Source organism: Bos indicus x Bos taurus, chromosome 19 (genome assembly GCF_003369695.1).
Source record: "Bos indicus x Bos taurus breed Angus x Brahman F1 hybrid chromosome 19, Bos_hybrid_MaternalHap_v2.0, whole genome shotgun sequence".
Classification (NCBI taxonomy): Eukaryota; Metazoa; Chordata; class Mammalia; order Artiodactyla; family Bovidae; genus Bos; species Bos indicus x Bos taurus.
Window position 1 is genome coordinate 53,586,487 of NC_040094.1, and position 27,005 is coordinate 53,613,491.

The 27,005-nt window shown below is 47.4% G+C and overlaps 1 protein-coding gene across 3 annotated transcripts in view; it reads right to left on the minus strand.

The window, feature by feature from the left end:
- CCDC40 (coiled-coil domain containing 40) overlaps positions 1-27,005 on the minus strand; it is a 44,085-nt gene that overhangs the window by 3,398 nt on the left and 13,682 nt on the right. For all 3 annotated transcript variants that reach the window (XM_027518126.1, XM_027518127.1, XM_027518128.1), the window contains 11 exons: positions 25,516-25,673; positions 25,195-25,317; positions 22,028-22,149; positions 10,354-10,597; positions 10,091-10,273; positions 5,801-6,046; positions 4,627-4,840; positions 4,038-4,207; positions 3,856-3,947; positions 2,323-2,443; positions 51-239 (listed from right to left, as the gene is read on the minus strand). In XM_027518126.1, the coding sequence (XP_027373927.1) occupies positions 51-239; positions 2,323-2,443; positions 3,856-3,947; positions 4,038-4,207; positions 4,627-4,840; positions 5,801-6,046; positions 10,091-10,273; positions 10,354-10,597; positions 22,028-22,149; positions 25,195-25,317; positions 25,516-25,673 (1,862 nt within the window). The remainder of the gene's footprint in view (positions 1-50; positions 240-2,322; positions 2,444-3,855; positions 3,948-4,037; positions 4,208-4,626; positions 4,841-5,800; positions 6,047-10,090; positions 10,274-10,353; positions 10,598-22,027; positions 22,150-25,194; positions 25,318-25,515; positions 25,674-27,005) is intronic.

The following is a 27,005-nucleotide window of genomic DNA, read 5'->3' on the forward strand; positions in this document are numbered from 1 at the left end:
GGACAGGTGGCCCGAGGCGGGGCCCCTTCCCCATGGCCCGTCTCCCCTACCTTGTGAATGTCCCTGATCTTCCGTCGGAGCTCGGTCTGCTTGTGGTGGAAGTCTGTCCGGGTGAACAGCTTCTTGTCCATCTTGCTCTGCCCCTCAGCCCGGGTGGAGATGGTATCTCTTCGGGTGACGGCCAGCTCCATGTCCCGGATCATCTTCTCCTGCTGCTTCAGGAGCTGCCCGTGCTTGACCTGGGTGCACAGGGCAGGGGACTGGGCAGGAGAGGGGCCTGCGCCACCTCCCTCCGCACCCAACTGAACCAGCGGGGAACTCGTGAGGGTGATGCCCCAGGGAAAAAAGGAACGTGGGGGCTTTGTCAACTGGTCAGAATGATTTCAGTCCATGTCAAGAATACCAGGTCAGCAGGGCGACACTGAGAAACTGACAGAGACAGGGGTAGATGGGGACACGTGAGGACCACATGCAGCCTGGGGTTGGGTCCTGGAGTAGAAAAAGGACATTAGCCAAAACAACAGTGATCTCTGCTTAGAGTTCGTAGTTTGGTTAACTGTATCACACTGAGGTTAATTGCCTTGTTAGGAAAAAGGCATCGTGGTTTTGTGAGATGGTGGCCTGAAGGGTCTCTGGGGCCTGGGGCTGGGGGCTGGGCTGTGGTGGGAGTGGGACTGTGAGGGGTGTCTGGGAGCTTTCTGCAGAGGAGGGCATGGTCCTTGTCTCCACGGGGTGGTGGCCACATTATGCACACTGGACATTTAAAGTAAGTTCACGTTACTGCATGTAAGTTTGTTTACTGTTTAGTCGCTAAGTCGTGGCCAGCTCTTTTGCAACCCTATGAACTGCAGCTCGTCAGGCTCCTCTGTCCATAGGATTCTCGGCACAAGAATACTGGAGTGGGTTGCCATTCCCTTCTCCAGGGGATCTTCCTGACCCTGTGATTGAACCCATGTCTCCTGCATTGCAGGTAGATTCTTTACTGCTGAACCACCAGGGAAGCCCTGTAAATAAATTATTCCTCAATAAAGTTGATTTAAAATAACAAGAGGGGGACTCCCCTGGCAGTCCAGTGGCTAAGACTCTGTGCTCCCAAGGCAGAGGGCCTGGGTTCAGTCCCTGGTCGGGGAACTAGATCCCATATGTTGCAACTAAAGATCCCATGTGTTGCAAAGATGACCCAGTGCAGTCAAATAAATATTAAAAAAAATCAAGATGGTGTGGATTTGGGCTCTTAGATCAGTAGACACAGAAGACAGCCCAGAAAGAGACCCCCAAAAATATGGATGCTGATTTCCATAAGGATGTCATTGTAACATTGTTAGTAGTGACAGACAGCAACAAACTGGAGACAGTCAGCATCTTCACATCCACCTGGGAAGGCTTCGTTAAATTATGTTGTATCCATAGGATATTCTGCAACTATTAAAGAAAGTTCATGTCTGGATCACTAAAAAAAGAATAAGTTGCTGAGTTATATGTACTATTTTGGTGAAGGAAAACAAAACCGAAACACAACTAGGAGGGAGGGGGCTGGCAGCCCATCTGTGTGTGTGTGTGTGTGTGTGTGTGTGTGTGTGTATGTATGTGTGCACCTATGTACGTATGTGCGTCTCTGTGTGTGTGTGTGTAAGCTTTGTGGTACAGTGTTTGACCTGCCGCAGCAACATACATGGCTTCTGTGGTTTGAAAAGTCAGTTAAATGAGTGTTTATTAAACTTATCATAGTGGACGCATTTGATCAGAATTCCTCTGGACTCAGCCAGCAGGGTTATTATGGACCATGTAATTGTAAAAGTGATGTCATATTTCTTTTTATGACCTGCTGTGATTTGTATCCTTAAGTTCCTGAACCTTTGGCTCAGTGACAGCTTGTGATTTAATTACCAGCCTTTTTTTTTTAAGGTAATGAAATCCAGCTAAAGATGACAGTAGAGAGAAAAACATGACTTGACGGGGAAACGTGGGTGTGTTCCTTGCACTCTGTTACGGAGTGAATCTTTTTGGTCCAATGGTGGGACACATCTCACAAGCGGGTCACGAGATTGGGTGGGGACTGGTCACAGTCAGCATTTAGAAATACTGGATGGAGCACGCTGCTTGGAGCGAGGGTAACAGTGCTTCGTGAATACTGTGCAGGTCGTCGTGTCCTGTGACCATTCTGGTGCAGTAAGAACAAGAACTGGACAGGCACTGGTGGAGAAAGTCAGCAGGGGGAACAGCGAGTTTCCTTGGCGTGCTTGGAGTGTAGGCTGCCGCGCCAGAGTGGTTTCTTCCCAGGACCCCAAGCTCCAGGCCCCCCACCTCCCTCCTTCCACCCACCTTCATCCTGTGTATCTCTGCCTTCATGGCCCGGATCTCCATCTGGCCTGTCTCAGAATCCACGGAGGCCCGCATCTCTTTTGCAAGTTGGATTTTTTTCTCCCAAAGCATGATCTGGTGTCTTTAAGGGGAGGGGAGGCAGTGTAAGAGCTGCAGAACAAAGGGGTTTTCTTTCTGACACTTCGGTGAGCATGGTGCACTGTGCTTGGGGCGTGCTGTGCTTGGAATGGGCTCAGATATCAAAGAGCAGTGTGATGGGCTGGGAGACCCTTGCCTTCCTGATGACAGGGTGCCCTTGCTGAGCAGGTGGCATGCTTAATTTGCAGGCACCCAGGCAAGGGTTTAAATAGAAACTAATGTCCCCCATTTGGGGACCAGAAGGTAAACTCAACCCTAAGGCCCTTCACTCTCACCTAGAAAGGGGGGACGAGGGAGAAAGCAGGTATGTAGCTTTAGGAGAAGCTGAGCAAGTCAAGTATAAGTGACAAAAGTTGACATAAGGAGAAGTCAAAAGCCTAAATAGACCAAGAGCCTGAAAACTATTAAAATGTTAGCAAAGACATATGCCCTCCACCCCTGTTGTCTGAATGTTTGTGTCCCCACCCTGCAAATCAGCATGTTGGAATCCTCATGCCCGGTCTTTGGTGGTGGTGGTGGGGTGATGAGGTCATGAGAGTGGAGCCCCCATGAATGGGATTAGTGCGCTCATTAAAGAGACCCCAGAGAGCTTCCCTTCTCTTGCCACCCTGTGAGGACACAGTGAGAAGTCTGCAGCCCAGAAAAGAGCCCTCACCCGACCTCACAAGTACCCCGATCTCAGACTTCCAGCCTCAACAACTATGAGCAACAAATTCCTGTTGTTTATAAAGCCCCAGCCTGTGGTGTTGAGTTGTAGCAGCCTGCAGGCACTAAGATCCCTTGAAAAAGTTCCAGGTAGTGTTATGTGTCGACTCTGTCAAAACGCAGGGAACGAATGGTCCCTTTGCCGCTCAGCGCCTTGGAGAGCACATGAGCCAATTAGGGCACACACAGGGCGGCTCAGGGGTCCTCGCAGCTCGGAACGCAGACCCGTGCACCCCGAGGGGGAAGACATCCACAGAGAAATATAATAAAGGCTGCTTCAAAGGCAGACAGAGAAAATCGCACTATGGTTAAAAAAAAAAAAATGAAAGAAACCTACAGAGAAAACCGTAAAGGAAGAGGGCTGGATTAAGTGTGATTCTCCTTTCTACTCTGCACTCATTGCTATGGTTTACAATGCTTACCGTTGGGTCTGGATTACTCTTATAATCAGGCACCAGAAAGATCATACAGTTTTTAAAAGGTCTGTGCGGAAGGAAGCCACTCCACTTCCAATGATCACCATCATGGCTTTGCAGAAGGGTTGCCCGGAGGCACAGAACTCCGCTGTTCCCAGGGATCCGGCTGAGGTTCAGGGCCGCGCCTCCCCCGCCCCCTCCCCGCGCACCAACTGGTTTCTGTGAACCGTGAACCGTGGGCAGCGACCCTCCGGACCGGCGCCTGGGCACTCACTCCGCCTCCACCAGGCTGTTGAGCACGGCTGCCTTCTCCTCGCTCAGCTGGTTCAGCTTCTCCTGCATCTCGATGGTCTCCCGCTCTGAGGCCTGCGTGGAGAGGAGAGAGGGGCGGTGGGCGGGGCCGAGGACTGCGCGCACCTGCTTGCCCCGCCCATCCACTCTGAGCCCGGAGCGCACCTTGAGCGAGCGCACGAACTCGCCCTCCGTGGCCAGGTTGTCCTGCTGTAGCTCCTCGGAGCTGCACCGGTTCTGGTTCATCAGCAAGTTGAGCTTCTTCAGATCGTTGTCCAGGTCCTTCATGTGGCGCTCGATCTGTTTCTGCTCCTTCTTCTCCTGGTTGATCTTGTCTGTGGGGAGGGTGACCGGGGGTGGGGAGTGGCCCCCGGGGGTTGAGATCGGGGGTCTGTGCACACTGCGCCCTCCTTCCCCGCTGACCTTCGGGCATCCCTACCCAGACAGCGGAGGCAGAAGGGGACGTGGTTGCCGCTCAGACACCGAGTCCCCAGGAAAGGTCAGCAAGCTCCGGGGCAGAGGGTGGAAAGCAACGACCCCGACCTCGCACAAGCAGGTTTGGGAGCCCAGAGGGCCGGACAAGAAGGCGGCAGGACCTCTGGGAAGAAACAGGCACCATGTGTCCAGGCAGAGTGGGCCCCGGACACCCGGCAGCACTTCCTGTGCGGCTGCCCGGCCCAGCTGACCCGGTGGGACCAGATGGCACCAGAAAGCCTCAGCAGGTGCTGTGGAGGGGCTGGGCAGGGGAGCTCACTTTCTATCCGTATTTTCTTCTGCTCCAGGATGTGGATCTCCTTCTTGGACATGTCCAGGGAGACCAGGTGCTCCTCGCGCTCCTGTGTGACCTTCACCATCTCCTGCTGCAGCCGCAGCCAGGTCACCTGGGCCTGCGTCACGTTGGTGTTGTTTTCCTCGATCAGCTTGGTCAACCTCTTGATCTCCAGCTCCAGGGGCCCCACTTCTTCCCCCTGAAAGCGATGTTCGCCAGAAAGCAGACTGAGTCCCTAAAGTCAGGGTGGGCTGCAGAGGGCGGGACACCTGAGATCATGCATCTGTATGCTGAGTAGGGGATCTTTACTCAGAGGGCCTAGGAACCCTGTCATTGTGTCCCCTCTTCTGCGGTCCAAGGCCATATGGCCTGACCTGCTGTGGGAGATTCTGTTCTGGTGATTTGCTGGTCTGCCACCAGCTTCCCTTCCTCCACTGGCCTGGCCCCACCACGCCCCAGTCTTGTGGGGCCTCTGTTACCCAAAAGGGCTTTGCAAATTGTCTTTTCACAACAGACTGTCATAGGTTAGGGTCTTTACTCCCTTGGAATCCATTCAAGTTACAGCTCTGAGACCATGCTCTGGTTGGGGTCTACCTAAGAGCATCCCCACCAACTGCCCCTGCTGCTCTGGGATTTGAGGCTGTTGTGGGGTCCTCAGGTCAGGGACACTGGATAACCTATTGAACTTCAAGCCTCAAACCCATCAGACCACTAAGAGCAGCGGTGAGTAAGATCCTGCCCGCTGCCTGCCTTCACATAGTCCACGGGACACACAAAATAGCAAAAGAAGACAATTTCATGCCAGGTGGAAGTTATATGGAATCCAGACTTCAGGGCCCATAAGTAAGGTTTCATCACACATGGACACACTTGTCTGTTTACCTACTGCAGTGGCTCCTCATAACCGCTAGGGTGAGGGGTTGCAACAGAGACCGTATGGTCTATAACACCTGAAATATTGACTATGTGCCCCCACAGAGAAGGTCTGCAGACAGCCCCCGAGTCAGCATTCTACACAGACATGTGCATTTCACCCGTAAGAGGGGTAGGGTGGGAACGCCTGTGTCCTACATGAGTCTGTCCCTGAACATAAGCAGTTTCGGAAATGGCCAGGCACAGATATCAACCCAAGTGGCCTCTCCTGATCCTGGGGTCCTACCCCAAGTTCAGAAACCATCTGCTCCAGCTGCTTGTTGAAAAAGTTGATGAGGCCTTGCTTTCTTTCAATCAGTATCGTGCGCCTGGAAATTTCATTTTCACTGTTGTTGATGAGGTCGTTGACTTTTTTCACTTCCTTATCCAGCTCAGCCAGTATCTTCTGATGCATGTCCAGCCTGCAGTTGGTGTTCGTGATGTCCAGGGTGGTCTGAGCAATGTCACCGTCAATTTTGGAAAGATGTGTCACCTGAATTAGCAGAAGGAAACAAGTCTGAACTTTTTTCCTCTTTCTGAGAGGCTCCACATGAGTTGGTTGGCTTCTTGTTTTCCTTGATCTGGGTATTCATCTGGAGAAATTCTAAAACAGAGGAGGATGTTGGTTTTTTTCTCCACCTTATGACCTGTCAAAGGACTTACTTGTTTGAACCCTAATGATTCCTCACAAAAAAAGAAAGCTGATATTATTATCTCTTCTTATCAAACAGTAAAATACATGAAATGGGGAAATGTAAAAATACAGATGATCGCCCGTAAATCTGCCACACAGTTAGCCAGCATTACTATTTAGAATCTATTCTGCCTTCTTGACTTTGTATATAAACCCTCTTCCTCCCTGCCCAAACAAAAACAGGGTCACACTGTACATATAGCTTTGTAAGCCACGTTTCAATTTGACACGTCATGTCATGTCATTTTTAATGGTTGTATAATAGTCATATTTGTAACAGACATTGGGAAGCAAGTCACAGCTGTCCCTGGGAATGTCATCTGTTCCACAGCAAGCACAGGGCCCCTGCTCTCAACAGCTCATGTGCTTTTGGTGAAGAAAACCAACATGCCTGCCCTCTTTGAGCTTGTCATCTGTTATCAACATTCCTACTCGAAATAATGCTGTGACAAATGCCAACTTCTAACTTCTATTTTATGGGACAAATGTCCTTTACATTTCACTAAAAAATTGGACACGGTCATGGAGAGAAAAGATTGTACTGTGGGGTGTCATTTACCACCTGGCCAGAGGCTTGTGGTCCTGGAACTTTTGCCAACCATGGTTCTGGGGTTGGGAGCTTCAGCCCAGGGCAGAGCTGCCCAGGGCTCCTTGGACCTGCCCTCTGTCCTGAAGGCTGAGCCAGCCCACCCTGCCTCCTCTGCAGGTTTCAGAAGACAGATTTTCTCCATTCTTTCCTACAGTGGAGAGTTGATTGTAAGGACACTTGTGAGAATTAGGGAGGGAGGCAGCTCAGGCTCACTTTGGTATCAGGGCCCTTTTCCCTGGACTGTGGCTATGCCTTGACCTTGCCAGCCAGCCTCTCACTGTTGGCTGCCCAACGGCTCCTGCCCCTGCAAATCCTCAGCTCTCTATCAGCCTGTGGCTCCCACCAACTCCTGCCCATGCTCCAGTCATTTCTTCTCTTCCCCCACGTGACCCCAGCTGGCTTTGTCAAACACCCACTCTCTGACCAACTATCATGCGTGGCTTTCCAGGACATCCCTAGGTTTAAAGTCAGACCTTGCCAGCATCTCAAGACACCCAGCTTCCTATGTAACACCTTGGCCCCTTTGGCTCCTCTGAGCTCTGGTTATCCACCCATCCCTTTCTTTGCCAAGATTATCCAAAGTTGCCAGGTCTTCACAAGGACTCTGCCCATACTGGAAGGGCTTCAGTTCCTAAGTCTCCTTTCAGCCACCAAACAGGCCAACCAGAGCACCCTGACCTCCCCTCAGCTTCCTCAGGCTGTTTGTCCTGCATGTTGAGACCACCCTGGCCTCCTCCTGGGACATCGGTACCGCTCCTTTATTAACTGTGTAGACCTCATGGTTCACCCATGCCTGCAATCCCTCTGAACACAGCTCTGGATGATTCTGTCCCTCTACAACTTCTGCTCCCTGTCCCAGATATCTCCTGTCTGCCACCAGGCCACAGGGGTACTGAGCAGTGGGAGAAGTGCCTCCTTTCAATAGCTGGATTTGCTGTTGGCTATTGTTGCAACAAATGCTGGCCCAGGACTCTTTATCGCCCTCATGTGGACACGAATAGTAGTACACCTACTGCCCACAAAGCGCTCCAACAAATGCTGGGTTCAGGACTCTTTACTGCCATCCTGTGGACATGGGTGGTAGTACATCTGCCACCCACCAACTGGTCCAACAAATGTTGGCCCAGGACTTTACTGCCCTCGTGTGGACACAAGTGGTAGTACATCTGCCACCCACCGAGAGGCCCAACAAATGCTAGCCCAGAACTTTATTTCCCTCTTGTGAACATGGGTGGTAGTGCACCTTCTGCCCACAAATTTTTGCAATAAATGCTGGTCCAGAACTCTTTATTGTCCCCTTGTGGACATGGGTGGCAGTACACCTGCTGTCCATGAATTTTTGCAATAAATGTTGGTCCAAGTCTCTTTACCGCCCTCCTGTGGACATGAGTGGTAATACTCCTACCCCACGAATTTTTGCAATAAACGCAAGCCCAGGACTCTTTACTGCCCTCATGTGAACATGGGTGGTAGTACACCTGTATCTCACCAAGTGCACCAACACATGCTGGCCTGGGACTCTTTACTGCCCTCCTGTGGACATGGATGGTAGTATACCTACTGCCCACCAAGTGCTCCAACAAATGCTGGCCCAGGACCCTTTACTGCCCTCCCGCGGACATGGGTGGCAGTACACCTGCTGTCCATGAATTTTTGCAATAAATGCTGGTCCAAATCTCTTTAGCGCCCTCCTGTGGACATAGGTGGTAGTACACCTATCACCCACCAAGTGTTCCAACAAATGCTGACCCAGGACTTTACTGCCCTCCCGTGGACATGGGTGGTAGCACATGTGTTGTCCACATGGGTGACTGGGAAAGGGGGACACCCGGGAGCATGGGGATCAGCCTCTGTGATATTGCATCAGGGCTGGGCAAGTTTATTTCACACTCACCACACTGCATAACTTTTCCAGTGCACACTTGGGCCCCACTGTTTTGCTCCCAGCAGGTAGTCTTGCCCCCACTTCCTGGAATAAGAACTGGTAGGACTCCACTAGCATCAACCAGGACATCTCAAGGAGACCCAGGCATGCACGGTCTTGGCTCCAGCCCCCTCTTCTCAGTTCCTTGGCACAAGCAAGCCAGGAGCCAGCTGGTCTCCTCCCAGGTATCTGGGAGGCATGAGGTGCCTCAGAGTTCTAGCAAGCCAGGTAGACAGCACCCTAAGGCAGGGGGTCACACAGGAAGAACCAAAGAAGAAAAAACCTAAGTAGCAAATTGCTTTTTTCAGGACATAGGGACCCCTGCTCAGAGAAAGGCAAGACCCCTGGGGGAGCAAAAGAGAGCTCTTTCCAGGGATAGGGGTTGGGTCCTCAGTCCAGGAGGGCCAGTCACACTCACTCAGGACCTTTAGGCACATCGTGTGAAAGCAGAGGGTCGGGCTACTCCATGATTCATTTTCAATGCTCCTACCAATTTGACCAGGGTCTCTGCTGCAGCAATTTATCCTCAGACATGTGGACAAAGATGTGTGAACAAGTATGTTCAGTGCTGAGTTATTTCTAAAGTTTAAAACAACTTTAAGTGTCCGAAAAGAGAATTATTAAAGAAAACATGTATATTTGAAGGATAAAATGTGATGCATAAACCGACATGCACTTTTTCTAATAATATTTATGGAAAATGTTATGTTAAATATGACCAATAATGTAAAACACTGCACACACAGTGAAAAATTAATGGGCTCCTACACTTGTTTGTGCACTTTTTGCTCTGTGTTGCATTTCAGTAAAATTAATGAAAATGGATTAGAGTGGTTTAAAGACTGATTATAGTAAGAGTCCTATGTCCTCTCAGGTTGTGTGTGCATATGCATCTTCACATGTCTGTTCATGTATTTGAACATGTTAAACAAATGTGTATATGTGTGTGTGAATCTGTGTGCTTGTTTTTGCTCATGTGTGCATGTGGGAATGTGTATGTGAATGTGTGTTTCTGTGTGTCTTTGTGTGTATGAGTATGACCATGTGTGTTTAGAAAACTTTCCAGAAGGAAATACACCTGAGTTTCAGAAGAGATTGTCTGTGGAAGGTGGGATTGCAGCTGTCTTATTTTCTTCTTATGCCTTTTTGTATTTCCAGGTTTTCCACAATAAAAATGCATTACTTTTACAACTAGACAAAAATGAAAGGTGAATGGACATGCTCCGTGCCCTTCCACCACATGTGGTCTGTTCCCACTAGAGCTGCCCCAATGCTTAAGCACCATGAAAGCATCCACCCGTTGTGGCCCAGGTGTGTGCAGCTGGCGTACCAGGTTGGTCTTTTCCTTCTGGAGCTTCAGGATGAGCTGGTGGAAGTATTTGGTCATCTTGTTGGAGGTCATGTGCTCCTTCAGCTTCTCCATGATGGAGGCATCCATCTTCCTCCTCAGCTCCTGCTCATGCTGGATGGCCTGGTGGAGAGTCTGCAATTCTCCCACAGTTGCTGTGTATTCCTAGAAAGAAAGAGTTAGAGGGTGGATACTATGAAGTAGAGTGGGGAGGCTTGCCCTGCTGGTGGGGGACATGACCATACCACATGGGCCTTGCCCAGTGCATCCTCTGTGTCCAGCAGGGTGAGCCTGTAGGTGTTAAACTCATTCTGCAGGGCCTCCTCCTTAGTCAGGCACTGTGAGGTCAGTTTCTGCATCAGGTTGGCTTCTGTCTCTGCCCGGTTCAGGATGCTGGCCAGCTTCTCATTCTTTTCTTCCTCCTTCATGATGGATTTCTTATAGGCTTCAAGCTCAACATCCATGGACTTGACTTGATGCTGGCATTCACTGCCAAAATTGAAAGAGCAAAGCCAGGATATCAGAACACCAATGTGTATGGTGGTACCCTACTGGGAGGAAGCTCATAGAGTGAAGAGAAAGAAATTAGGAAACCAACTCTATTAGTATTAGTTGAATATTAAAAAAATTTTTTGCATGACTTTCAAATATTTATTTTTATAGCTACAGTACACACCATGTAGGATCTTAATTCCCCAACAAGAAATCAAACCCAGCCTCCTGCAGTGGAAGCATGGACTCCTAACCACTGAACCACCAGGGAAGTCCCAACAGTGGTTGAATCTTGACTACTATTTTCTAATGTGTTGGAACTACTACCCTTCTCAAGCCCAAGTCTAAAACTCTTCTATGGAGAAGGAAATGGCAACCCACTCCAGTATTCATGCCTGGAAAATCCCATGGACCGAGGAGCCTGGTGGGCTACAGTCCATGGGATCACAAAGAGTCGGACATGACTGAGCGACTTCATTTCATTCATTCAAGCTGACCTTTGTTCCCCTTTGAAATCCCTTCAAGCTTTTGGATGTTCTTGGTGGTAACAGCATTAGATTTTGGGATATCTTTCTCGGATTCAACCTTGCATTTAATGGTTTTTAGACATTAACAAAACGGATTCTTTAAAAGGAAAGAAATTAAGTCTACCTAATTCTGCTAGGCACTCACGCTCCCTGTGTCAACCGTACTTTTATAACTATGGTAATGAAGTCAATAGATAGCAAACTAATTATTCCTTCCCCCTTGTAAAATTGAGAAAACTTGCTAACAAGGAACTGAAACTGTTATCTTGGACAGTCCCCAGTCTAGTTTTTGCCATGACTATAATGATTATAGTCATGTGTTTAATTTCAATTTCCTTGTGTTTAATTTCAAAAGAATTCTCAGATCCCACAGTATAGAGGTTGTAAATTTATGTTACTTTTATGCTTGAGAAAAGGATATTGGGGTGTTTAGCCCATTCTATGTCACATGTAATCATGTGTGGTAAAGGCATCTGAGTTCCTTTTGAGTTATATATAGGAACTGCAAGTATTTGAGTTGAATCCTCTTATACATGCTGACAGACTAAGAGCCTATGTTTTGCAAAATCTGTCACCCAAATTAATAAAATGAAAATATTAACACTGACTTTGATAACAGTCTCCCAAGCATTCAAACTGTACTTTAAATATTCAAACACACTGATTATAGCAAGCAAGTCTTTGACTTTATTTTTAGCAAGTTTGGCTTACTCTTCTTTCATGAGATTTTTTTTCTTCCATAGTAATTAATACTACATAAAAAATTGAAACTGGAACTATATTATACTTTTTAACTAATCTCTTGTGGCTGTACTCATATGTAATTTACTTAGGTTAATATGAGAACCGGGGAGTAAGTTATAACTAATGTGCAAGACCGCTTTGTATATTTGGTGATTTTGTAATGTTAGTGAATTGGTTAATTCTTATTTCACTGATACTATTAATCGTGTATATGCAATTAAAAATTACGCTACATTTCTCTTTAGAATTAAAAAAAAAATAAAACTCTTCTAATATTGTGATGATAGGAGGAGGAAGGACAGGAAACTGTTGGCTTGTGCTTGGTGGTGAGGAGTGGTCACTGCCATCCCATCTCCTTTAGTCGTGATCATAATCTTGGAAAGAAAATGCTGCTATCTCAGTTTAGCACTCTTGAACATGACGCTCAGGGCATTTGAGTAAATGATGTGGCTGGGAAGAACACAGGTGGCTGTCTCTTCAAATTCCCTCAGCATACTGGCCATGGACATGCCCATAAGTAATGTCAAGTTAAAAACTGCAGATCCTGGATAATGGAATTTGAATTTCTGTGTGTCAGACATTTCTTCCCTTAATTCTTTTCAATGACCAGATAGAACTCTAAATACCTCATTGGGATACAATTAGGCTCTATCCAGTTTTGTGTTTTTTTTTTTTCCTCATTTCATCAGTGTAGCAGTAAACATCATTAGTCAGTCAGTTCAGTCGCTCAGTTGTGTCCGACTCTTTGTGACCCCATGGACTGCAGCACAACAGACCTCCCTGTCCATCACCAACTACAGGAGCCTGCTCAAACTCATGGCCATCGCATTGGTGATGCCATCGAACCATCTCATTCTCTGTTGTCCCCTTCTCCTCCCGCCTTCAGTCTTTCCCAGCATCAGGGTCTTTTCAAATGAGTCAGTTCTTTGCATCAGGTGGCCAAAGTATTGGAGTTTCAGCTTCAACATTAGTCCTTTCAATGAATATTCAGGACTGATTTCCTTTAGGATGGACTGGTTGGATCTCCTTGCAGTCCAAGGAACTCTCAAGAGTTTTCTCCAACACCACAGTTCAAAAGCATCAATTCTTGAGCACTCAGCCTTCTCTATAGTCCAACTCTCACATCCATACATGACTACTGGAAAAACCATAGCCTTGACTAGACAGGCCTTTGTTGGCAAGGTAATATCTCTGCTTTTTAACATGCTGTCTAGGTTGGTCATAACTTTTCTTCCAAGGAATAAGCGTCTTTTAATTTCATGGCTGCAGTCACCATCTGCAGTGATTTTGGAGCCCAAAAAAATAAAGTCTGTCATTATTACACATTAAAAAAAAAAAAAACCTGCACTCTGAAAACTAAAAGATGCTGATGAAAGAAACTGAAGATGACACAAATAGATAGAAAGATATACTGTGTTCTTGGGTTGAAAGAATCAATATTGTTAGGATGGCCATACTACTCAAGGCAATCTACAGATTCAATGTAATCCCTAACAAATCACCAGTGGCATTTTTCACAGAACTGGAACAATAACTTTTAAAATTTATATGAAAACACAAAATATTCTGAATAGCCAAAGCAATCTTGAGAAAGAAGAACAAGCTGGAGAAATCACACTCCCTGACTTCAGACTATACTATGAAGCTACAGTGATCAAAACAGTATGGTACTGGCCCAAACACACACACAAAACAGACACATAGATCAATGGAACAGAACAGAGTCCGGAAATAAACCCACACACATGGTCAATTAATCTAAACAAAGGAGACAAGAATATACAATGGAGAACAGACAGTCTCTTCAATAACAAGTGCTGGGAAAACCAAACAGCTACTTGTAAAAGAATGAAATTAGAACATTTTCTAACACCATATACAAAAATAAACTCAAAATGAGTTAAAGACTTAAATATAAGGCCAGATACTGTAAAACTCTGAGAGGAAAATATAAGCTGAGCACTCTTTAACATAAACTGCAGTAATATTTTTTGATCCATCTCCTAGAATAATGGAAACAAAAGCAAAAATAAACAAATGGGGACTTCCCTGGTGGTCCAGTGGTTGAGAATCCGCCTTGCAGTGCAGGGGACACCAGTTTGATCTCTGGTCAGGAAAGATCCCACGTGCCATGGGACTACTAAGTCTGTGCACCACAACTACTGAGCCTGTGCTCGGAGCCCAACAGCTGCAACAGAAGCCTGCATGCCTAGAGCCTGTGCTCCACAGTAAGAGAAGCCATTGCAATGAGAAGCCCGCACACTGCGATTAGAGAGCAGTCCCGACTCTCCACAACCAGAAAGCACACGCACATCAATAAAGACCCAGCACAGTTAAAACATAAAATCAAATAAAAAATAAACAAATGGGACTGAATTAAAATAAAGTTTAAAAATAAACAAATGGGACTGAAAAGTCCACATTTTTCACAGTGAAGGAAACCATAAACAAAAAAAAGACGACATACAGACTGGGAGGAAATATTTGCAAATGATATGACCGACAAGGGATTAACTTCCAATATATACAAACAGTTCAAATAGCTCAATATCAAAAAAACAAACAACCCAATCAAAAAATAGGCAGAAAATCTAAACATACATTTCTCCAAAGAAGGTATACAGATAGCCAAAGATGCTCAATATGGCTAATAATTAGAGAAATGCAAATCAAAACTACAGTGGATATCACCACACACCCGTCAGAATGGTCATAATCAAAGTGAAAGTGAAAGTCGCTCAGTCGTGTCTGACTCTTTGCCACCCCATGGACTATACAGTCCATGGAATTCTCCAGACCAGAATACTGGAGTGGGTAGCCTTTCCCTTCTCCAGGGGATTTTCCCAACCCAGGGATCAAACCCAGATCCCCTGCATTGCAGGTGGATTCTTTACCAGCTGAGCCACAAGGGAAGCCCAAGTCTACTGGAGTGGGTCGCCTATTCCTTATCCCTTCTCCAGAGGATCTTCCCAACCCAGGAATCGAACCAGGGTCTCCTGCATTGCAGGTGGATTCTTTACCAACCGAGCTATGAGGGAAGCCCACCAGTCAGAATAGTCATAATCAAAAACTACGAATAATTGGGACTTCCCTGGTGGTCCAGTGGTTAAGAATCTGACTTGCAATGCAGAAGATGTGGGTTCAGTCCCTGGCTGGGGAACTAAAACCCCACATGCCGCAGAGAAACTAAGCCCTCGTGCCAAAACTCCCGGGCCCGTGTGCTCCTGGAACCTGTATGCCACAACTAGAGACCCCGTGCGCTACAAGGAAAGCCCCTACATGATGCAACCAAGACCCAACTTGCCCAAATAAATGAATACTTTAAAAAAAGTACAAACAATAAATGCTGGAGAGGGTGTGAAGAAAAAGGAACCCTCCTACACTGTTGGTAGGAATATAAATTGGTGCAGCCACTACAGAGAACAGTATGAATGTTCCTTAAAAAACTAAAAATAAAGTTACCATGTTATCCAGCAATCCCACTCCTGGGCATATATCTGGAAAAGATGAAAAGTCTAATTCAAAAAGATACATACACCCCAGTGTTTATAGCAGCACTATCTACAATAGCCAAAACATGAAAGCAATCTACATGTCCATTGACAGATGAATGGATAAAGAAGATATGGTGTATATATAAGTGATTCAGTTCAGTTCAGTTCCGTCGCTCAGTCGTGTCCGACTCTTTGCGACCCCATGAATTGCAGCACGCCAGGCCTCCCTGTCCGTCACCAACTCCCGGAGTTCACTCAGACTCACGTCCATCGATACAAAAAAGGATGAAATAGTGCCATTTGCAAGAACATGGATGGACCTAGAGATTATCATATTAAGTGAAGTAAGTCAGAGATCGACAAATGCATGGTATCACTTAAATGAGTAATCTAAAAAAAATGATACATATGAACTTATTTACAAAGTAGAAATAGACTCATAGACAAAAAACAGACTCAAGGTTACCAAGGGGGAAAGGGGTTGGAGGGATGCACTGGGAATTTGAGATTAACAGATACACTCTACTATATATGAAATAGATAAACTAGCTCAGAGAACTTGGAGAAGGAAATGGCAACCCGCTCCAGTGTTCTTGCCTGGAGAATCTCAGGGACGGGGGAGCCTAGTGGGCTGCTGTCTATGGGGTCGCACAGAGTCAGACACGACTGAAGCGACTTAGCAGCAGCACCAGCAGCAGCAGCTCAGAGAACTATATTCAATATCTTACAATAAAATGTAAGATGTATGGAAAAGTGTATGTACTTTTCCATACGTATATGTGGGCTTCCCAAGTGGCTCAGTAGTAAAGAATCCACTTGCCAAGCAGGAGACATGGGTTCAATCCCTGGGTTGGGAAGATCCCCTGGAGAAGGAAATGGCAACCCACTCTAGTATTCTTGCCTGGGAAATCCCATGGACAGAGAAGCCTAGCAGATTACAATCTATAGCATCACGCAAAAAAGTCAGATACGACTTAGTGACTAAACGACAGCAACACAACAACACTATATATATATATATATATATATATATATATATATATATATGTATTATAGATCTGAGTCACTTTGCTGCTTGGTGTATACCTGAAACACTGTAATCAACTATACTTCAATTTTTTAAAATGAGCAAAATAGACTTCATCAAAGAAGATATGACAAATACTCACATGAAAAAATGCTCACTATCATTAGTCATTAGGGAAATCAAATTAAAATCTCAACAGAACACCGCGACATGTCTGCTAACAACTAACATGAAAACGATGGCACTGCTAAGCATTGGTGAGGATGGGACTGACTGGGAATCTCAGTGCTGTGGAGGTGTTTCCCAGAGCGACCTGTTCCACTTTGCATTCCCACACCAACATCTGCACACAACAGCACTGCAGCTCTGGTCCTGCCACCCTCCAGACTGGAAACAACCAGATGTTGATGTATCCACGTGAGGGAATATTACTTGGAAACGAGAAGGAACAGACTGCTGACCCTGAAACGCCAGGAAGACTTTCAAAGCACTGTGCAAAGTGAAAAGAAGCCAGACAAGAAAAGCTGTGTATCGTGTGATCCCACTTATATGAGATTCTGGAAATGACAAAACTACAGAAACAGCAGATGAGTGTTTGCTAGGGGCTGGAGGCGGGAAGAGGCAATAAATTCGGGGTTGCAGGAAATATGTGATATCTTGAGCGTGTAATGGTTACTTGCCTCTGTCCATTTGCTAATCTGAATCGTGCTCTGACAAAGGATAACTTCTTACATAATAATAATGGTAATTGACATAATAAATAATTTACCTAACAATAATACTTTACATAATAAATTTTTACATAAGTTATCTTCAATAAACCAAAGTTTTAAAAGTTACTTATTTTCTTATACTTCTTTAGGAAGTAGAAGCCTTATAAGTATCTAGGATTTGACAATAATGATAAGACACCCACATTTTTTGTTTATTGTTTTTTTTGGCTGCACCATGCAGCACACAGAGCCTCCCCGACCAGGGGTTCAGCAGCGCCCCGTGCAGCGGAAGCATGGAGTCTTAACCACTGGACCCCCAGGGAAGTCCAAGATGTCCAGTTTTTACGACAGAAATTAGAACACTCAGTAAGACATGCACTGGCAAAAAGACACCAGAATGCTAGCTAATAAACTGTCATTGTCACAAAAGGAGAAAGATGGTGGTATTTTAAATCTTTATTTCTGTTTTTCTAATTTCCTGGGATGTGGTCACTTATCCTGAATAAAAATTATTTTTAAAAAAGACACACTTGGGAACTCCTAGTGGCCCAGTGGTTAGGATTCAGTGCTTTCATGCCATGGCCCAGGTTCAATCCCCCAGGGGGAACTAACATCCCACAAGCCACATGGCATGGCCAAAAAGTAAAATAAATAAAAAATTTAAAAGACACACTTTAAAATTGTCCTTCATAGAGAACAGACTAGTAGTTGCCGAGCAGGGGAGGTCAGAGGAGAGATGAAGTGGGAGGTTGGGGTCAGCAGATATAAGCTTTTATAGAGAGAATGGATAAACAACAAATCCTAATATATAGCACAGGAAAACTATATTCAATATCCTATAATAAACCATAATGGAAAATAATATTTAAAAAAGAATATATATATATGTATAACAGAATCACTTTGCTGTACAGCAGAAATTACTACATTGTATGTAAATCAACTATACTTCAATAAAAATAGATTAAAATGTCCTTGATTAACAGATACCAATAGAAAAAAAAAAAACATAAAGAACTGGTGGAGTCTAGAGTATGTCTGAAGCTTGACCCAATCCATCTGAGGATTAAGAGGGAACCTGCTGCAGGAGCTCAAGGCGATGAAGTGACCAGTTAACACCTGACAGAGGTGCTGAGCCCTGCCTGCCCCTGGGTTTCCTATCGGAAAGTATGGCAGAAGCAGAAACCCGGGCACAAGGGGACCTGTTTGTGTCCCTGACCTTGAGAGGGTGTAAATTCTAGGCAGGGTGTCCTTCCTAACCCCAGCTGAGCACAGTATAGTCTGAATTTTCTGGCTTGTTCTGAGACGTTTCACATGGGAATGACCGGTTTGCTTCTTAACTTTTATTTTGTGTTGGAGTACAGCCGATTAACAATGCTGTGATAGTTTCAGGTGGGCAGGGAAGGGACTCAGCCATACGCATACGTACAAGTATCCGTTTCCCCCCGAACGCCCCTCCCATCCAGGCTGCCACATAACATTGAGCAGAGTTCCCTGCGCTATGTAGTAGGACCTTGGTGGCTGTCCACTTTAAATGCAGCATTTAATGTGGATCCCAATCTCCCTAACTAGGCTCGTGGGCTTTGCAGGTGTGACTCTCAGTGTTTGCCACAGCCTCGTCATGATTCTGTGGTTGGGACCCCTCCTGATGGGACTTTGCCACTAATGGTAAAGAGTTGGTGGGAATCTTGTCTTTCACGTCTTGCTGTAGCAGAGACCCATGTGATCTCAGGTCACCCGCTGGGTCCCAATCGACACGATATGCCCAGGAGTCCCAGGGAGCGAGGGCCACTTGGCCTCCCCAAGTGGGAAGGGGGGATGCGACACGGTGTGTCATCAGGGCAACCCCCAAGGGCCCTGCCCATGCCCTGTGTCTGCCCCATGTTAACCAGCTGCTCTCTGTGCCTGTGGCGGCCCCGGGTGTCCAGAGCTGCAGGCCTCCCTGGGCTTGGGGGATGTCGGCGGTGGTGGGGCACCACCTGCCAGACCCCGGGCCTGACGGAGGCCAGCCGGCGCTGAGGAGGCAGTCCCTGCCTCCAAGTCCCACACCACCTTCCACCTCCCTCTCTTCTCCCACAGCTAAGGCACTTCCTCAGCACCCAGACAGCTCCCAGGAGGGTCGGGGGCAGGGGGATGTCTAGCTTCATGTCCAACAACTGGACCATCAGCCAGGAAATCACCGTTTTTGTTCATTTTCTAAAATGGTCTACACGCTACGAGCTTGTATTTGGTACTTTAGTTCAGCCGCTGACCTGGCCTGGAAGTCCCAAGCGATGCAATGTTCTGTTTTTGCAACGCCTTGACTTTGGTTAAACAGTCTCAGATTCCCTCCTTCACATCTATCTGGATGCAGCGCTGCAATCACAGTTCACAATTCTCACAGCATCCTGTGCGGTCAACAGGTTTGAAAGGAGGCCTCCCTCCTCCATGGCTGATGTATCTGGGGTCGCAGGAAGGCCAGCTGAGCCAGAACTAGTGCCCTATGACTTGTTGTTAGGGGAGGTGTGCGTTGCTAAAATGAACATTCAATGGGTGCCTGTTATAAACACATGATGTCATTTTTCTCATCAGTGAGATCAGCACAGTCCAACATGTGCTCAGTTGTCAGGGAGGGGACTTTGGAACACTGCTGGGGGAAGTGTTATCGTCTCAGCCCTCCTGGGAAATCCCTGTCCAGCCTGCTGAGTGCGTGCCCTGGAATCCAGAACTTCCCGGCTTGATAGGGAACATAATTATACAGAATGATATAGACTATGATAGCCCTGGATGTGACTCTGTACAGCAACACTGTGACGGGAAAGGCATGTGGATAACCTTGAGTCCATCAGAGGGTATGTGGCAGGAAAAGAAGGGACAAACAACCAGTATGTTTTGGACGATCTCCAGGACACCCAGTGGAATGAAAAGAGCAAGGCACAGAACACGGCACAAAAGGGAAAGTGAAGAAGGTGAATTTGTGTAGTTTCTTTTGCTATTGTGGATGACCTAGGGATGGAGACCCAGGAAACCAGGAGGAGTGTGTGTGGGGGAAGGGGCAGCAGGTCATGGAGGACACGGGCATATTCACCTCACTGAATATGAGTCTACAGATAGTTTAGACCAAGTCACTGTGTTATCTATTCAAAATACTGAATTTCAAAACAAGAAAAAAGAAAAGGAGTGACCGTCAAGCCATGCCTCAGAGGACAGGTAGGAACAGCCGGTGGGAGTGGAGGGGACAAGGTCAGGAGGAGGGTTGTTGGGGGATATCCAGGTTAGTCCTGGAGACACAGAGTGCTGGCCTAAATGCAGGGTGTCCCCCTGAACTCTGGAGGTCCCTGTGTGGGGGAGTCCACAGGCCATGAGACTCTCAGCCTTGACCTTACTCAAGGTCAGTGTTAGGCAAGAGGCAAAAACTGCTCACTAGCTAAGGCCTCTGCTCACCAAACATGGGGCAGCTCTCAGTCGACAGACACAGCGGAAGCAGGTAGACCAGAAGCCCCAGGGGGCCGGGCAGGGGACAGCCCAAGCCCACAGCCCTGGGACAGTCCAGTCCCTCCCTGCATGTTCAAAGGGAAGGCAGATTTTTAGCCAGACTTTGCCTGGATAATTCTGATTCTCCCTTTGGCTTTCTTTATTTATTTATTTATTTATTTCAGATTTTAAACATGTATTCATTTCATTTTGGCTGTGCTGGAACTTTGTTGCTAAGTGGGTTTTCTCTAGTTGCAGAGTGGGGACTACTCTTTGCTGCAGCACACGGGCTTCTCATTGGGGTGGCTTCTCTTGTTGCGGAGCACGGGCTCTAGGTCACACGGGCATCAGTAGGTGTGGCTCGTGGGCTCTAGAGCACCCGCTAAATAGTTGTGGCACATGGGCTTAGCTGCCTTGAGGCACGTGGGATCTTCCCAGAGCAGAGATCGAACCCATGTCCCCCGCACTGGGAGGCGGATTCTTAACCACTGGACCACCAGGGAAGGCCTCCCTTTGTCTTTCTATCATCGACTCAGGGAAGTGAAGGAAATAAGTATTTTTAGTCTGGCATTACCCACATAAATGTGGCTTGCTTTAAAAACAGTCATAGGTATATGCCTCCATTTTTGTTTTTCTTAATCACAAGACTGAGAAGGAACGTCTCTCCTAGCTGTTGGGCTACCAGAGGCCATGCCATGGGACTGGCAAAGCAACCTAATCCCTCCTCCCCGTGGTCAGCAGGCCTCTCCTGGGCACAGCTCACTGCCAGGCTGCACGCTGAGGGCTGAGTTGAGCTATGACGCGTTCCCTCTAGGACCTGCTTCCACATCTGGACCCCAAGCATCCTGCTGGTTTGGGGAACTAAGGCAATGGTGGAACCCCCAGGCTCCACCACCCCACCCAGGGTGCACGTCTAGCCCTCGCTAGAAGTGAGAGGGGAATGCCAGGCGGGGCCTCTTCCTTCCCTTTTCGGGGAGATTAAAGCGGGATTTCGATTGGAACTCAGCCCTCGGCAGAACAATAGGTGAAGTTTCTGCACACAGGTGGTGAAACTGCAAATCAAAGGGACACCTTTATCTCTCCAAGATAAATACCCCTTTTTCTTTCCCTCTCTTTCTCACTGTTTCTCCTTAATCCTCCCAGGAAATCTGAGCATGAAAGCTTTGCAGCTCCCGGTGCCACGGAAAGTTTGAAAGGATTTAAGAAACACTGAAATCTGGGTGAACAATAAGGGGGGGTTTCAAGAACGGAAATTGGGGCCGCAGGGCTGCAGGTGCGCCCCTTTGTCCCAGGAGAGCTGGGGACGGGCGCTCCGTGCTCGCCTGGGAGGAGGCGGGCATGGAGTCCACTTTGCACCTGCCTCCGAGTTCCCACATGTCACAAGTTCTCCCACCGCTCCATCCAGGGCCCTGCCTGTGGCCCTGAGACGCCTGGCCCACCTCTGTGGCAACCAGCAGGGCCGCCCGCACCTGAGCGCCTCCTGGATGGTCCTGTGAGCCTCGTCGCGATGTTTCATGCCCACCAGGCTGGTGGCCCACTGCTGCAGGATGTGCTTCTTCTCCATGCTGATGGCCTCTATTTCCGTGCAGGCCTGCAGTGGACAGTCGAGGTTACGTGGACGTTGGTCTCACGTCATTAAGCTCAGAGCCCCCAAAAGGACATCGGAGAGCCCCGAGCTTCCCAAATCGCCTTCCTTCCCCGTGACCCTAGCTTTTGTTTATATAGTTGCTGAGGCTACTCTCAGCAACAGAAGGACACACGTGAAATTAAACACGGCTCAAAAAGCCCATCCAGCACTTGCCTGAGCCTTGAGCCCCAGCCGTGACACGGGAACAATAACAGTAGCCACATGCTGGGCCATCAGATCAGGTGGGATGGTGCCTGGAGGCCCAGCACACTCAGCTCGACCCCAAGTGCTGGGTCTCGTGAATGTCCTTGAGTGTCGTTCCAGGGGAATCACTGCACTCCTAGCAGTCTGGCCTCGTGCTGATTCTTGGAAGGGGCACGGAGTGAAGGCTCGGGTGGGACCCTCTTTGGGCCACGAGCATCTTAGTGGAGATGCTGAGTCCAGTCAGCCTCTGCTCTTGCGGGATGTGCATGGCAGACACTGGAGGTCAGAGCGGCCTCGAACACTCACAGGGATGATAAGAGGGCAGAGCTGGATGTGAAAGGAGGCATTACACTGGGGAATCGCACTCCTGTCGTCAGGGCTTTAATAAATCATCTATTCATTACCGTTATAGAGCATAAAGTGGTGTGAGTTAATTATACCATGACTGCTGAGACATTTCTGGATCTGGGTAAGTTATTAACTGAGAAGGCCGCTCTGTGCCATGGACCAGCTTGTGCACCCACGGTACCCGGCTGAGGCAGAAGGTGCCAAAACTGCTGGGCTCCTCCCCAGGCTGGGCTGAGTGGGGACGGTCAGCCAGGGGCAGGTGCCCTCCCACGGAGCTCCCCAATCTGCCAGACAAGGGCTTGTTGACCAAGGTGCAGGCTGAGAGGTAAAGATTGAGCTGAATTCAGTTTTTAGTCGGACACGACTGAAGTGACTTAGCAGCAGCAGCAGTTTTAAACACAGTCCGCATTAAAAAAAAGTGTTCATTCTATGCAAATTAGAATATGTAAATAAGCAAAAAGAAAATAAAAATCAGCCCATTATTTAAAGTTTACCATTCCTATCACCCTGATGTGTGTGTGTTGTGTTTGCCTGTGTGTGTGCAATCACATTCTATTATTGTTTTATAACTTAGTATTTAAAATAGCATATTGTGAATGGGTTTCCATGTTAGCAAATATTTTATTGGTAGTCCTCTACTGTATGGATATATCATAATTTGTTTAGCCAAAGTCCTCTTCTTGGGACTTTCTTTGCTATCACACACAGCACTGTGTCTCCAGGGACTCTCTATTCATTTTGTTCACTGAGTATTTAATGTACAAAAAGTTAATTTGCATGCCCATTTTCCCTGGAATGAAGGCTGAACAGTGATATTTTGGGAGAGTGTGCTAGGGGGTGGGGTGGGTGCCCGTGACACATGGTGCAATATTGTCCTTGAATAAAGATCCTGATGAAGGCACGCTGCACCCCCGCTATCAGTGTAGAAGCCCTGCTTCCCTTGCCTTGCTCACCTTCACCAACTTGGTTAGGAGAACCCCTGTCCTGCCCTTGTCTGTCATCAGTGTCTGTGGTGCACCTGCCATGGCCCCCACCTCCCCCCCCCGCCCCCTGGTTCTGGGTGCAGAAAGGCAGGAGGAACGAACGTGGGATGGCCCTGTCCTGGCAGGACACAGCCAGCAGGGAGCGGTGGGAGACACAGAAAGACGCAATGGAAGGAAAACGACAGTGTCGTGTGTATGTGTGTGTGTGTGTGTGTGTGTGTGTGTGTGATCAGCACAGAGCAGAAACGGGCGTGGCAGATTCTGGATTGATTTTCAAAATCTCTTTACACCACCAAACTTAGTGGTATGATGCTTAGAAAGCCCTCTCCAACCCAGGACTCTACAGATATTTCTTTTTCTTTCTTCTGGTATAGCTTCCCTCATTTCAATAGTTGAATTTGTTTTAGTGTGTGGTATGAGGAAAAGATGTGATTTTTTTCCCCAAATTGATTAACCAAATGTCCCAACACCACTGGGCGCATAACTCACTTGCTCACCATTAATTTACAATCCATGAAATTTCTATTCAAACGTTTCCTTGATTCTGGGCTCTCTCACAGGCTCCCACAGCCTACCTGTCTGTCCCTGACTGCAGTAAGTCATTATTTTAGCCACTTGGGCTTCATAGTATTTAATGTTAGGGGGGTACCCACCATCCTGGTTTGTCCTGGACTCCCCTGGTGTTAGCCCAGAAAGTCTCATGTCTCAGGAAACCTGTCATTTCCGGGCAAACAGCCTTCATGAACTTTCCTCCCTGGACAATTCTCTGCTAGTCCTCTGAATTTATATTTTAGGTAAACTTAAGAATTGCTTTGTTAACTAAAGAGCTTCCCTCTGCCGAGATTCTGATGGGCATTCATTCTAGATTAAGTATACTCATGGGTTGGTGAGAACTGGGCACTTTCCCATGTGGACCCACATATGTTTGTTTGTTCGAGCCCACCCATTTGTCTTTCCTTCAGCGAAAGTGTGTTGTTTCTTTCATGCCATCACTGCATGTATGAAATAGATGGTGATTCACAGATTAAAAAGTGACAGCAATTTTGGTTTCCAGTGCCAGTCACTGAACTTGGCGTCGCATTGAGCCTGGGCTCTCTCTTACTTGCTATGGAATGGAGATGTGGGCACTGCCCAGGTGTGCCAGCAGTCCAGGCTGAGAATGGTTAGGGAAACTTCAGCTCTCCTTGAAAGAGGTCTGCTGTTGCTAAGAAGCTTGCTAAGGATGTCCCAGCAAGCAGGACAGAATGTCCCAGCTTCTGGGACATCTTCTAGTCTGTCACTGCTACGGTGAGAGTAAGAATACCGGCCATCAGTCAGCTGGTATCATCACCGTGGGTCAGTCAGGTGCTCTGAGATGCTTATGAGGACAGACAGATGTGCAGAGGGTGAGCCAGCTAACTGAGGGCTCAGTCAGTCTCTCAGTAGGCATGCAGGCACTTCCCGGGCACTGCCAGATGGCATGGGTGATGCTTACCTCACTCACTGCTTTCCTGAGCATCTGAGTGTCTTTAGCCTGTGCGTGGTACTGGGCCTCGAACAGGGCGGTTTGTTCTTCCAGCTGGTTGGCTCGGGTGGTCAGCTGGTCCACATGCAGGTCCTAGAAGGGCAGGGATAAGATGCATGGTGAGACAATAAGAGATAAGACGCATGGTTGGTCCCCACCAACCCAGACCCATGTCAGCGATCCCAGGCTGGACACGGCTCCCCCAGGGCTGCGGTATTCAAACATGGGCAAGGCTGATTGGGAAATCCAAGGGGTAGCTATCGTCACGTGGGCATCGTCTTTGCAGAATACCTGCTGCTTCTTCTCCAGCTCAGCCCGCATGCGCTGGGCTTCTGACTTCTTCACGACTTGTTTCATCACTTGGATGTCGTCACGCACGTCCTGGTCTATGTTCTGCATGTAGAAGAGATGCAGAGCCAGGGTCTCCATCTCAGTTTGCAGAGCTGCCACTGGGAAGAGAAGGGGAGGGTGTCCCAGCATTGCATACAGACCAACATGGACGCAGCACCCCTCCCCCCACTGTGGGATGGGCCTGAGAAACAGCCTTAAAACTACAAAGACCTGGACCATGCCGTCAAAGACCTTACAGTCTATTAATAGGTGGAGAGACAGAATATATGACCAACCTAGACAGCATATTAAATGGCAGAGACATTACTTTACCAACAAAGGTCCGTCTAGTCAAGGCTGTTTTTTCCAGTGGTCATGTATGGATGTGAGAGTTGGACTATAAAGAAAGCTGAGCACCGAAGAATTGATGCTTTTGACCTGTGGTGTTGGAAAAGACTCTTGAGAGTTCCTTGGACTGCAAGGAGATCCAACCAGTCCATTCTAAAGGAAGTCAGTCCTGAATACTCATTAAAGGACTGATGCTGAAGCTGAAACTCCAATACTTTGGCCACCTGATGCAAAGAACTGACTCTTTGGAAAAGACCCTGATGCTGGGAAAGATTGAAGGCAAAAGGAGAAGGGGATGACACAGAGGATGAGATGGCTGGATGCCATCACCGACTCAATGGACATGAGTTTGAGTAAACTCCAGGAGTTGGTGATGGACAGGGAGGCCTGGCGTGCTGCAGTCCATGAGGTCGCAAAGAGTCGGACATAACTGAGTGACTGAACTGAACTGATGCCTATTAATTGCAACACGCCCTCCAACTCCCAGCACATGTTAGAGATTCTTCATGTCCAAGGATGTTCTGAAACAGTGTCAAGGTGATGAGGCCTTGTGTAAATTTTACAGATTTCTTACCACATGGAGTTGGCAACGTCAGGTTCGGTCCTAAATCCCCTGGGAGAAAAACCAGCCTGAAGGGGGTGCTGAGCACCACTGAAGTATGGGTTCCTTGTAACAAAACTCTCATGAGATGGATTTATAAGCTAAAACATCAGCTTATTTAGGGAGATAAACTTCCACCAGTAAGTAACTGTTCACTGGTGTAGAGCGTTCCTTATTCAGTGTGTAGATCCAAACAGAAAATCGATTTATAGATCAAAAGGCTGCTGGGTGAATATCATATTAGAGTCAGGTGTTTCTGGAGGATGGACTTAAACTTGACAAACACATTTTTTTAACATCCAAGATGATTTAAAAACTCTAACACTAGAGAATTCTTTCGGTCCCCTGTGGATAAGAATTATAGGGGAGAGGAACGGAGCGGGTACAGGGAAAAGACGGGGGAGTTCTGTATAAAGAGTGGTTGCTGGGTGGACTGTAGGAGTGTATCTGCGGAGAGGGTCTTTAAAGAGGTCATTAAGGTAAAATGAGGTCACTAGGGTGG